The 12,952-nt window shown below is 43.8% G+C and overlaps 1 protein-coding gene across 5 annotated transcripts in view; it reads left to right on the plus strand.

Annotated features, from left to right (window-relative positions):
* LOC118511703 (lachesin) overlaps positions 1–12,952 on the plus strand; it is a 100,619-nt gene that overhangs the window by 68,313 nt on the left and 19,354 nt on the right. For all 5 annotated transcript variants that reach the window (XM_036055116.1, XM_036055115.1, XM_036055117.1 and 2 more), the window contains 4 exons: positions 8,301–8,508; positions 10,884–11,039; positions 11,105–11,233; positions 11,408–11,545. In XM_036055116.1, the coding sequence (XP_035911009.1) occupies positions 8,301–8,508; positions 10,884–11,039; positions 11,105–11,233; positions 11,408–11,545 (631 nt within the window). The remainder of the gene's footprint in view (positions 1–8,300; positions 8,509–10,883; positions 11,040–11,104; positions 11,234–11,407; positions 11,546–12,952) is intronic.

A 12,952-nucleotide genomic window follows, 5' to 3' on the forward strand; every position in this document is an offset into this window, starting at 1 on the left:
GATAAGCCATGTGCCACACGCTGGTTCGATCCATTAGTCGGAGAAATCTTGATAGTTTAGTCCAGCACAACGGTACCACTAAGCTTAAACACTATTTGATGTACGTCGTAAGTATGCAACTGAGCCAACCGATAGATATCCTGTACAACTCGCTGCCAACGCTGCCACTGTCGTCTCACGTTAGCTCTCCCCATTCCCGAGCTGGAAAAGCCTCTAATTAGACGCTTTAAGTCAACCGCTCTCGTGCTCCTGCTCCCCGGTGTGCTGTTGAGTACATTTGCAGTGTGACAGTTGCATAATCAAGCCACTCTGTATCCTATGTCACTCGTACAACCGAACCGACCACTGAACTTCAACCTCCGGACGTTAATCATCGACCAGCGGTTGACACTTTGAACCCTCCGGACCCCGCTTTACCTCACCGGCACACCGGGAAAGGTGAAATCAATATTCAATTCTCCAGTCAGCATCTTTAGACACAGATCAGTAAAATAATTAAACGTTTCCATCCATTGTCCATCGTCCTCCTTCCGTTACTGTGGGTGGTTCTGTCCCGGACAAACATTTAACAACAGGGCGACTGTACTAATAGCCGTAGACCTTTTCCAAAACCGTTCGATTCGTTCGTGCTGTTATGGGTGAAAACCTTTAGCCCGTAAACGTAAACGCCTTAAGGGTTTCCTCCCCCTTTTTTTCTACCTCACAATGCAAATAATCCTGCTCTGGGTAGACGGTCCGGAAATCTTTCCGTTTGCCGGCTAGCGCCGGAAGTCAACATGAGCCGTGTCGCTTTCGGACATCCTTCCGGGTTTAGTGCGCGGACGGGTGCAATGTCGCTTTTCCGTTGGCAAACAGGAAAGCCCATTGTCAATAGGGCACGGTCAGAGCTGGAAGACGACTTCCGGAAGCCGGACGGCCGGAACGCCGTGTCTCGTTAGACGTTGAACTGCCATTTTGCCATTTTGTCGGTGATGGTGAGTGCTGAATTGATGCATGTGGGTCGATTTGAATGATGGGCTAATTTGCGATCCCGTTGGTGGAATTTCATCAAAGGACTATCCTAAGGGTGAGATATGAAGTGCTTGGAGCATAATTTGGAGCGCTTTATGATCACCGTTTCGTACATAGAGATGAATCGATCTGGAATTGTTGATTTATAAAGGAGCCGTTATTATTTTGAATCCCAAACCTAAGATCTTGACGATCGTGAGCATCAATCTCGGAAACCTTTTGGCAATTTCAAGATGGCTTCTGTTTGAATTAGAGTTTCGATGTTAAATTACATAAAATTCAAAAACATGTTATTGTATCTTGCAAAATTAACTTTCGAAAAGTTAATTTCTAATTAAAGCTATTCAACATGAAAATAATTGATACAATTATTTGCTCTTGTGGCCGTATTTATGATGTTTCTGGTCATTTAAAGATGTTTCACACACCTGAACTAATTTTTTTTCCTCAATTCTTCCATTGTTTAATAAATTTAAAAAATCATTTTTTATGCTTAAAAGCATTCTAAGAAGATAGAAAAGAGAGTTATGATTCCACGGTTTTCCCCAATCAAATATTTCCAAAACTGTCCTTATTTAAAATTCCATTACTGCGCTTCTTAAACTTGTGATTGTTTCCTACCTCTGGACTATGTTAAACTCAAATAAAATGCTTTGGGACGCTTGAGAGAGGATGGATTATGAATTATGGATTATGGATGGATGCATGGTAGGACAGGGAAGGAATAGATACTAAGGTGTACTTTATGCCTTCCTTATGGTGTAAAAGACCCAAGCTCAAATAGCGAATTGAAGCCTGGAGTAATATTAGATCAGCAGAAAACAGTTTTTATATTTTAAATCCAAAGATGCATTCTCGCCAATTTATTCCCAAAAATTCTTCAGTAGCCATGCTGGCGACTCGATCACAGCTAAATTAACTATTTATGAATGTTTCCACCGGGAATTAATCCGGTATTCCGTATTCCACTCCATCCATGGTGCCATTTGATCCATTCACCTTAACTCGATTTCATGCTAATGCACAACATTACCATCCCGGTACAACAAAACCCGGATGCGCATCAATCTCGATCACTATCGAGGTGAAGATCACTGCAACGGCCATTCCCACCAACCGTCCCTTAATAGGCCATCAAGCTGATGAAAATTTACCACCCCAAAAATCCTGCGCTGCGGCAGATAAATTATCATCCCATGCAGTCAAATGTGTGTGTGTGTGTGTGTGTGTGTGTGTATGTGGCTGCTCATGAATATGCTATTACCCGTCGTTGGGTTCGGGAGGTTTCGGAAACCCATTCAAATTCGGGGGTAGGGGATCCCTCTGTCCCTATTAAAGGCAGTCACAAGCCAGTGTTGATGCATCTCCACACGAAACGGGAAAATCAATTTAGTATTCAAAAGCCCCACGCAAACCGGATTTAAGAACGAATCCACCAAGAACAAACAGTGAAAAGCAGGCAGCGAGGAAATAAAATAGGATATCTTATGGCCTCTGCGGCTGGCGGGAATAATGCTCGAGCGGTGTAATCATGGCGCTCATTGGTGCTCCAAGGCACAATTGAACGATAAACTTGGTACCCCACCTAGGTCCCTCCTTGCGTCCCATTTCGCTGTGATGAATTTTCACCTTCTTTGTACACCATCTGCACAGGGCCTACCACAGCTGGAAGTGAAATATGACGAATAATTATTTTTTCTCTGATCGTAGGCTTCGCCCGGTTTCTTTTTTTTTTGTTTGTCACACGATAAAGTCACTGTGTAGAGTGCATGTTGCTTTATGGCGTCGTCTCGCGCACCGACCAATGTCTTCCTATCGATCGCTTTCTTTACAGTCAATGTATGTACGCTTTTGTGTGTGTTTTATTCTTTAGTTCGCTTTTGTCTGAAGTTTGCCTTCTAGTCGTTGTAAAAAGTTTGCTCTTCTTTGGAGGATGGGTCGCTGTGAAGAAGAGCGACAGAAAGAAGAGCAACATTTTCCAAAGAGTTTTTGCCCATTCCCTCCAACACCGTCGGGAGCCTTTCAATATATACTGGGCTGAAAGTGGAAATGTATTATTCATAAGACAGCTTATTTAACACTGAACTCTTCGGTAGCGAGGGAAAACAGAGGAAGAAAAAAATAAGCAAACAAAACAAAAAACGACACCTCCAGCCAGCCAACCAGTTTCGCTGTCTTGGCGAGCGATACAAACTCCGTGAAAAAGCGATCCCATTGCCAAGAAGTCATCGGCGACGTGCCCGTGGATGCGCGTCTCGCAGCAAGCGGGTGACGACGGGTCGGGTTGGCAAGGGATGTATTGATGAACGGGGAAGGTGGAAACGGGTGAAAGGCAAAAGTCAAACGATCAAAGAGAGCAGAGAAAGAATCACCACCGTGTCACCACCGGTACCACGTCCCGGGCTGCAGCATATTAAACGAGCAAAAAGCGGGGCAAAATTGTATGAATGATCATGAGTTCGCATGTACCGCATCAAGTGGGTGCTGAGAGAGAGAGAGAGAGCGAAGGGAGAAGGGTGTAGATGATGAGAAGGCTAATGAGTCAGCATACTGGCAGGATCGTGTTTCCCGCACCGGATCCCGTCTCACTGCACGCGACTTTTTCCTCCATCAGCTTCGTGCCAGACGGGTAAACCCGGCTCGGACAATAAGGACAAACTTTTCCCGGGCATCACCGGGGGTCACCCTGTTTGATCAGGCTGCAGTCAATTAATTTTCAATTATTATCACCTCAATTATGTTACGTGGTAGGTAGGTAGTGGGACTTCTTTTCTTTGTCAACCCATGCTGCTTGTATCAACTCGTTCGCGATACGACGGTGACTGTAAGTATGTGCGTGTTTTGCTGTATTGTGTAGTTTTTTGTTGTTGAAACCAGTGCTTTGAGCGTTTAAAGTGACAATGGTGCAATGAAAGGGTTTTAGTGGTAAAGTTTCTTACGAAGTTGATGTTCCGGAATACGTTTGCTTTTTTTTCTTACGGTTCTATCCTAGGAAATAATAACACTGTGATGTCTGGCAGAGAACGGACATATCTAGTAGCTTCAACACAATAAAATGATATTAATCAGGCCAAGGGAAAGATATTTATAGTGGAGCTTCAGTAGCTATCCACCCAGAATTGTTCTGTTTACTTGAAGATTGTTAAACGCCCAAAAGCTTCTGTGTGCGTCTTGATATAGAAGAAACGCATTTAAACTGATCATCTGGACCACCTGTTCATTTCTGCCACAATCAAATGAAGAACTTCATATTCATATTCATATTCGTTTATTAGTTATCTAACAAAAATTGCCTGTATAACATGAACCAGATACGTAACAATAAATTATCATCAAAACCGTTAGCTTAAAAGAGTTTTTAAATTGTTAACTAACATGTTAAAATCTATTAAATCGTCAAAACCATTGTATGTCTGGAATATTTGCCAAATATTGGAACATAATATTTTGAAAATAAAGTTTCCTTAAGGTGACATGAAACTTTAGCTGTCTGAAATAGTTCTTCGCAAAGACGCTGGAGAAACAATAGCAAACAACTTACAATCGTGGTTTCGAAATGTTTGTGGATTTATATTCAACAATAGCAGGAAATCCCAAAATATTACCTGGTTTTATCATCTATACTCGAATACTCGGTTCAAACGTAGCAGGATTTTAAGCAAATTCTAAAATTTCAACCACACAAATGTCCTATGGTCAATCATTGCATACTTCTAGGCGTCTTTTAGCGGCAGTTGTAGACAGCAAAGCAAAAACTCGAGCCGTAATGATTCCGGATGAAGATGTTAGTATAAAACAACCATTCATATGCACAGCTTTATTTTGCGTACACAGAACGTAATGTTCCCGTTCTTCCGGGACACCGTATCATTAATTCAAGTAAGCTAACTTTTCTCCTGCGTTGATATGTACCCGATAAGTATAACCACAAATTCCTGCCCAAAAGGCAGTAGGAACAAATCGTATTCAAACAAAAAACTCGCCTATTCACATACCGGTACCATAGAATTGGTGTCCCTTCGGGTGAATGCACTGGAAAATATTTCCGCCCTGATGGGGCTCGTGAGTACGGGCAGTGTTTGTCGATGCTGATGTTCATTAATTCTGCCCTTCTAAACGACGTCCAATCTTGAAATCGGATCCTGTGGCCGTGTGCGTGTGTGCTGTTCGAGTGACAGTATGAGCGTCCGGCAAAAACAACTTAACGATCCAGCCTCCGCTCCAGCAACGCTACCCTGCCTGTACCGGTGAAGTACTCTATTAGGAGTTTTTCTTATTTTGACAAGAGTTTTCTACAACGCCCACAGAACAAAAAAAAAGACAAGCAACACGGCCCAACCCGTTCATTCGTGGACTCGTTCGTTTGTTCGTTTGCTTGTTCATTCAGTGGGTCGTTTGGATGGTCGTTTGGCTGTTGTTTTTCTCGCCGGTGCAGTGTTGTGAGGATGTTGTGTGTTTTTCTTAACACGTTCCACCCAAGCCACCAACCAGCCAGCTCCCACTGAACGATCGTATGTTTTTGAATTTGTGTGTATGTGTGTTCCAGTTTCACGAGGGTTGCTGTCGGTAGTGTTGTTGTTTTTTTTTGTTGCTCCTCTCTGCAAGCCTTTGTCCCACAATCGTCTCCATTTCGCACCGTTCTGTGACGACTGTGACGATGACGACTTCTTTCGTTCTTCCGTCCGATAGGCAAAACAAAAAAAAAACCCTCGCCTCTCGAATTGCTGCCCGCACGGCACTCAACATGGCCACTCACTCAACGTCCCTTTTATTTGCAGAATAAATTGATAAAATTTGAATATAAATGGAATAAAACCCTGAAACTCTTACCGGAGTATTACTCAATCCTACGTGTATTTTGGACCACTAGGTATGTGTGTTTGAGTGTGTGGCGGTTAGTGTGACAGGGAGTTTGAGAAAGATTTTTTGTTCGTCTTACCAGCACAACTTCCAGTTCTCGATGCTGATGGTTTTTCGCACGCTGTATAGTAGTGGAAATCGTTTCAATCCACTCGTTTTTCCTCCCCGTTTTCCCTTTCCTCTGTGGAACACTCCAACTACGCGCTGCTCCTTCCCGTGGAGCCATTCGGGGTGGCCAGGATGTTTGGCTCGGTATCCGATTCGTTTCCGGTCCGGTAGAAAATTTTCCCTTTTTCATCCTTTATTTGATGGCATTACCCCGCTGTGCTTGGGCTGGATGGGTAGCGAGGCGATGGTTCCCGAGGTCCAGTTCGAGCTGGGTCCTCCCGTCAGAACTGCTCCTTGGAGATCGACAAAAGCGCACGAACTTAGAAGGGCAGAGCTAAAAGCACGGTTGCATTACAGAAAGGATACGGACGAAATACAGAACCGGGCACAAACTTTGGACCTCCGCTTTTCAATGTATTTCGGGTACGAGAGTGTGCGTGATGCGTGTATTTTATTTTCCATCGTACCACCGTGTCCGTTATCATGCAGTGCGATTCTTTTAATTTTGTTTGGAAGTCGGTCAAATGCTGGATGAGCGTAGGAGAACTTCCAACGGATATTTCCTTTTTCCGGGCCAAAGCTTCAAACATCCAATTGAGACACAAATGCGGGGTGATCCATACGGATGGCATAACTAGCTTAGGGTAACGGCATCACTCTGCACCAATGTTGAATATCTAATAACATTCACCAGAGAGTTTTGCGTTTCGTTGGATGAGGATGTAAAGGTAGACATTAGAGTACAGCTATGCATCTCGGTGCTGATAGTTATTTGACAGCGAATAGTTATTTATTCGCTGAAAAAGATAAGGACGAAACTGTAGCTTGAATTTGTTATAATTAGTAATTTATGTGAGAAATTAAGAGGATGGCAAAAAGTACTTACAAAATAGAACAAAATTAAATGAAACAAGAAACCTACCCAAATCAAGTGCAATCTGAAAAAGAGAAAAAATGATATAAAGAAGCAGAAAATAGCTTATACTAGCCATTTTAATAAATTAGCAATAAATGAATAAACAAAGATTGTTTTCCTGCTAAATGACGTTCATAATCTTTGGATCATTCACAACAACGATTTGAATCCGTTTGGCAAGACGTTCCATGTCAGCGCCGGCATATTTCCGATGCCAAAACGTAGCCCAAGAGTGGAGCCGCACCAACACACAAAAGCCCAACTCGCATAATGGTTACCTTATAAATCTTTTGTAAGACATGAACGACTTTCGCCATTTTCGTGCGAATCGACATTTGCAATTTTCTCGGGCTCCCGTCACTGATTCCGTTGGTACGATTTTCCACCAAAAAAACTTCGTCTTCCGGCTTCGTTTAGCCTAACGAAGACGATGACCTGCGAAACGAGCCCGGAGCCTGTGCGCCCGACTGTGCCTCAGCTGTCACGGTCACGGCAGACAGGTTAATGAGGCGTCAATTGGATTTGGTCCTGGGTTGTCGTTTCCGTTGGCTGACGTTTCGCCACCGAAAGCAGTTCACCGCAGAGCAAGCAAGAACGGCAGCACATCTTGCGCAGACTAGAAAAGACCTGCCAAGAACGTTCGTTTCGTGTGGACATTATGCTGCGAACGAAAGGAACGAAACGTGGCTGGCACTAGAGAGCTGCCGTTAAGAAGCAGTTACACCTGCGGACTTGCTCAGGCAGCGAGAGCCACTCATCAGAATCCCATTTCTCTTACGTTCGCGTCAAACGTAGCCGGGACTGCACCATTGCGGGCTAAAATATACGTGGTATTGTCCCTTCGACGTGGACCGGAGCTCACCTTCTTGGGTGGGTTTTACGACCCGATCGGGCCCAACTCGTACACAGGTACCTTTTCTTGCTCGGTTTCGTTGTCGATTGGTGGTAATTTCATTTGCACTTTCCTCGATCCGTCCCAACAGGGCCCGCTTCAAGAGGGACTCTGGCCTCGTCCAACGACATAACGTGGTAATGTACTGACGGTACAAACACTAGAGATTTATTCAATTTCTAAAATTCATTATTCATGCAGTGGCAAAGTTTGAATTAAGCAATTTATATTATTATTCAATTTGTTATTTATTACGACAACACACCGCCGGCTCCAGCCCAGAGCAGGGAAAGTCCCCGAGGTCGACGTTCGAATGTGTGCGTCCGTCTATGACAGGGCTGCGGCGAACTTCGAATCATGCTGTGACATCGACAGCACTCATCGATGTTTCAAGGGCTGCACCCCGTTACATATCATATTCCCACCGACAACCAACCCAAGTCTGCGGACCATATTTATTCAGCGTATTTTCATTGCTTCTTTTTGCTTCCTTTCTGAATCGCTTTATTGCAGGTGGCCTGGGTGCGGGTGGACACGCAAACCATCCTCTCGATACACCACAACGTGATAACGCAGAACCCACGCATTAGCCTCACCTATAACGACCATCGGTCCTGGTACCTGCACATCCGGGAGGTGGAGGAAAGCGATCGGGGCTGGTACATGTGCCAGGTGAACACCGATCCCATGAGATCTCGTAAGGGCTACTTACAGGTTGTGGGTAAGTTATTGCATGGTTTAATGCGGAAGTGGAAGGATTGTGATACCATTATCAGGTGATAGCTGTAGTTTGTTGTTATATTTCAATAAAGGATAGCAAGAACTGCCAATTAGTGATGGTTGGATGAAGATATCAGTTGATTTTTAATTCGACAAAGTTGATTAGGTTGGTCGACTTTTGATCAGGCTAGGGTAATCCCTTTCACATTATGATAATAGCGGCTATACGGTTGGGTTAATCAGTTCAAAGACAGACAAGATAATCCTAAAAATCTTGAGAAAGATGACAATGCAACCACGTTCACTTCTCGCTACACAAAACTATGGTTATAACACAGCTCATAGAGCTTTTCATATTCCTTCGTCACATTCCTAGATAAAAAGCAGATCTCCTGAACGCAAACGTAGAGGTTAAATGAAGTTTTCCAATTTCGAACATATTTTATATTTCAGAGGCAAATGAAAGTGCCAAGCTTAAACATTTTCAAACTGTATGGCATGTGCCAGATACTTTAGTATGCTTCTTACACATAAGATAACCCCATATGATGTCTCTATCGTCAGTGTATTCCAGGATCTGAATTGATTTATAGAAAAAAGATTTAAAAACGAATCGTCTTCGTACGGAGAGATCTCGGCCTACTGTTCTTAGCTTCCAAGAAATTGATCGTAACTCATGTGTGGATAGTCAGCCTTGTTTACGAAAGACTCTGTGAACAGCCTATCGTAGATGGCTCTTCAGAGAACTCAAAGGAAAAATCAATTAACCTCACATTATGACATAGCATTCTAAATTACATGCGAAAAAAGTCTTGTGCACATTGCGGATGTTGGAACAAGTTTTGTGCTAAACAATTTTAATTTCTTTGCGGATGTTCGATCTATTCACCCAAAGATGCTTCTAACTTGTTGTTTTTTTTTTTTAATTTGCCAAGTCACAGGAAAAAATTCTGAGAAAATGGACTAAATTCCTCAAATGGTTCCAATTTTCCAGTAAAATTTCAATAAACCACCCTTGAAGAGTTATTCCATTACTTCATGTCCGATAAAGAATGGTCAAAATCGTTGGATTTTTTATTAGTTTTATTTCCTGGAAACGAATTCCTTCGGCGAATAAGATTGCCAAAGACGAAATCAATTACAGCACACAATAAGGTTTCTCCAACAATTGATAAATCTATCTAGATCTTCTTTACCCATCTGGACCTTCTTCTACCTGATAAAATGAGCATTGCCGGTAATCATGTCTTTTCCTAGCCTTGAATTTTCGTGGAAAACGTGATCCAAATCGCGCACAAATCGCTATTTATTGATCGATCACTGCACGAATCAACCACAATCGCTTATGTATTAGAGGCACAATATGGGCCTATCACACTAATCGACTCGATTTGACACTGTAAATTGAGTGCCGCCAACAATGGCCGCGTTGCCGAGATCATATAGCAATTTGCATTTTACCACACATCATCAGATAACACCTGCGGCATTGAACGATGTCCCTTTTTTGTGCTGCCCTCGGTGAGCCACCGAAAGCATAACAGAAAATTAAATTCATCGCCAATGCGATTAAGCTTTTATCTGGCCACGCGAGCCGTGCAGCATTTATCGCGTAAACATATCAACCGTGTCACCGTGCCAAAAGCCCGGCTGCAAACCCATCAACCGGTGCCAAACATCATTCGCCAGACATCAAAACAAACGTCATCGGTGCGAAGGATTAGCCATTGCAAAAGGTGTGTTGATCAGGGGGGCTTTGCTCAGGCGATTATCACCACCGAATGGTGTTCACCACCACCTCCATAATCACAATGAGAAGAAGCAGAGGACTCAAAAAAATATGTTGCAAAACGCTGTGAGAGAAAAAAGGCCCTGCTGCACATTATGCACGTTCCATTATTTTACTGGCCATCCGGTCAAACAAACAGACAGCGCTCCGGATGGCGGAGGATGGCCAGCGATTAACGCGTAACGATGCATGTTTGTTTATACTCACCGGCCGTCTGCGGAACTAGCGCACGGGGAAACGTTTGGGGTGGATAAAGTTAGCGTTGAAAGCGATCTTCTTCCTCCCGGATGCATGTGTGTGGCATTTCAATATTTTCATCACCCGATTAAGCTTTGCCACCGGGCATTGTTTACGGGCAGCGAGATAATGCCCCGGGCTTTGGAGCATTAATGTTTCACTCCACTTCCGGGCTCGGGCCTGTCGGAGAATCCACGTTGGCAGAAGTTTATTTCCATATACAAACTCATTTCGATTAACATAATTTAATTATGCTTTTCATATAAAAGGCAACCAATTTAATTCACCCAGTTGTTAGCAAACAAATAATATGTAGCTTTTGTTTTGGGTTGCACATTATATTTCTGCAGTTCCACCGGCAATCATTGAATCGATGACGAGCAACGATATGGTTGTACGCGAAGGTACCAACGTAACGCTGAATTGCAAGGCAAAAGGATTCCCCGAACCGTACGTGATGTGGCGACGGGAGGATGGTGACGAGATGGCGATTGGTGGCGAGAATGGTACGAAGGAACGGACATCATTTAAATCGAAGTCAAGAATTAATAGGCTTCATCATTTTTTCCAGTAAATGTCGTCGACGGAGAAATTCTACACATCACCAAAGTCAGCAGACTTCACATGGCTGCATACCTGTGCGTGGCATCGAACGGAGTCCCGCCCTCTATCAGCAAGCGAGTGCAACTAAGGGTACAATGTAAGTATTCTGCTGGACTGGTAAAATACGAAGAAAAAGTCACCGATCAAAGCTATTTTAAAAATAGAACGAAAACGCTCTGGTGCGCTTTCATCTAGATTCCATCAGATAATCATTGTCGATGAATTATCCTCAAAATCCGTTTCTTTTTCTCGTATTGACCCCTATATCCAGTCCCACCGATGCTCTCCATCCCAAACCAGCTCGAGGGCGCGTACGTTGGACAGGATGTCGTGCTCGAATGTCACACGGAGGCGTACCCAGCATCAATCAATTACTGGACGACAGAGCGTGGTGATATGATAATATCCGGTAAGCACCCATCGACACATTTCCTTTTCCTGTTAACCTTTCTGTTGAACTTGCGAATTAATTCGCACAACACACCAGCCGTAGGCGTTGGGTAAATAATAAACTGTTGCCTCAGGTTACAGAGAATCAAAGTTGGTGGAGCACAATTGGATGCGGGACACAAAAGGGAATAATATATTACAGTCTTTTCACCAACAAACGGTTTGAAATTTTCGTTACTTGCTTCATGAGACATGTGACGCTCGTAACCATGCATGTAAAGATTTTTAGGATTCATCTCACACACACAGACACACACGCTGGACGTGATCTTCATAGATACTAACTTCCCCCGATTAACACTAATCAATGGGCAATCAATAAAACTTAACTCAATTCACCAAATTAGTAACACGGTAGCGTGGGCAAACGGGAAAGCAGAAAGTCAAACGTGGCCAAAAACCAACAACCTCTCGATCAAGAGCGTGGTCATGGTAGGAAAAGTCCAAAAAAGATCAAATACACACGCACACACCAACCAGTTTGCCAGTTTGCTGTCATGGCAAAAACAAACAGAGCAGAGCGTCCGAAAGCGATCCTCAAGGCGACGACAAACTCCAGCCAAGTGGTGGATGAAAATGTTTCCTCGTGAATAAATAAAACCAGTCCCACGCTGGGTGGACAAGCGAAGGATATGCAACGGGAGGGCAGATACACAGCAACATAGACACACACGAACACGCAAAAGCAAAGTCGGGTCAGTATGTCGAAGAGGGATAAAATCTTGACACGAACTGTGTTTGTGTGTATGTGTTCCGTTCGATGCTTGGAGATAAAGCGATAGAAGAAGTAGACGAAACCGAGACATTGAGACGCGGTGCCAGCAATGGTTTGGGGGGGATCGCTTCGGTTGGCTTAAAAAGGAAGTCAAATCCAATCAGGAAGGACACCGAAATAAATTATCTGCCCATGCGTTTGAAGTCCGAATCGTTCTTGACCGGCCCGGGGTGTCCTTCCCGCCCGTAAAGGAAACTCTTTCCACCGCACCTTCCGATGATCGCACCACATCACACCTCCATTAATTGAATTGAGACTAAGTGATAGGGATACTTGTCGACTTTTGGGGCTTTTTCGTGCTAATTCCATTCCACTGGCCCGGCTCGGGATCCCGGGGAATGGTACGTGCCGTAGCGAGCGACTGACGTCGTTACGTTTACGTGGGGTTTGCGCTTCGGCCGGACGCCGGCGTGTCGCTCTAAATGGTGTCGCTTTGCCCTGTCAAGTGGCATTAACAGCCAATTTTGTGGAAATTGAAGAGGTTTCGATGGTGCTGTCCGGTTCGACATGTTCATTGATGGGTAGAAAATGTGTGTGTGTGTGCAATCGTATGTTGGTTTTTGTGACCTGGATAAAATCGCTCGATTGATG

The sequence above is a fragment of the Anopheles stephensi genome, chromosome 3 (genome assembly GCF_013141755.1).
Source record: "Anopheles stephensi strain Indian chromosome 3, UCI_ANSTEP_V1.0, whole genome shotgun sequence".
In the NCBI taxonomy this organism is placed as follows: Eukaryota; Metazoa; Arthropoda; class Insecta; order Diptera; family Culicidae; genus Anopheles; species Anopheles stephensi.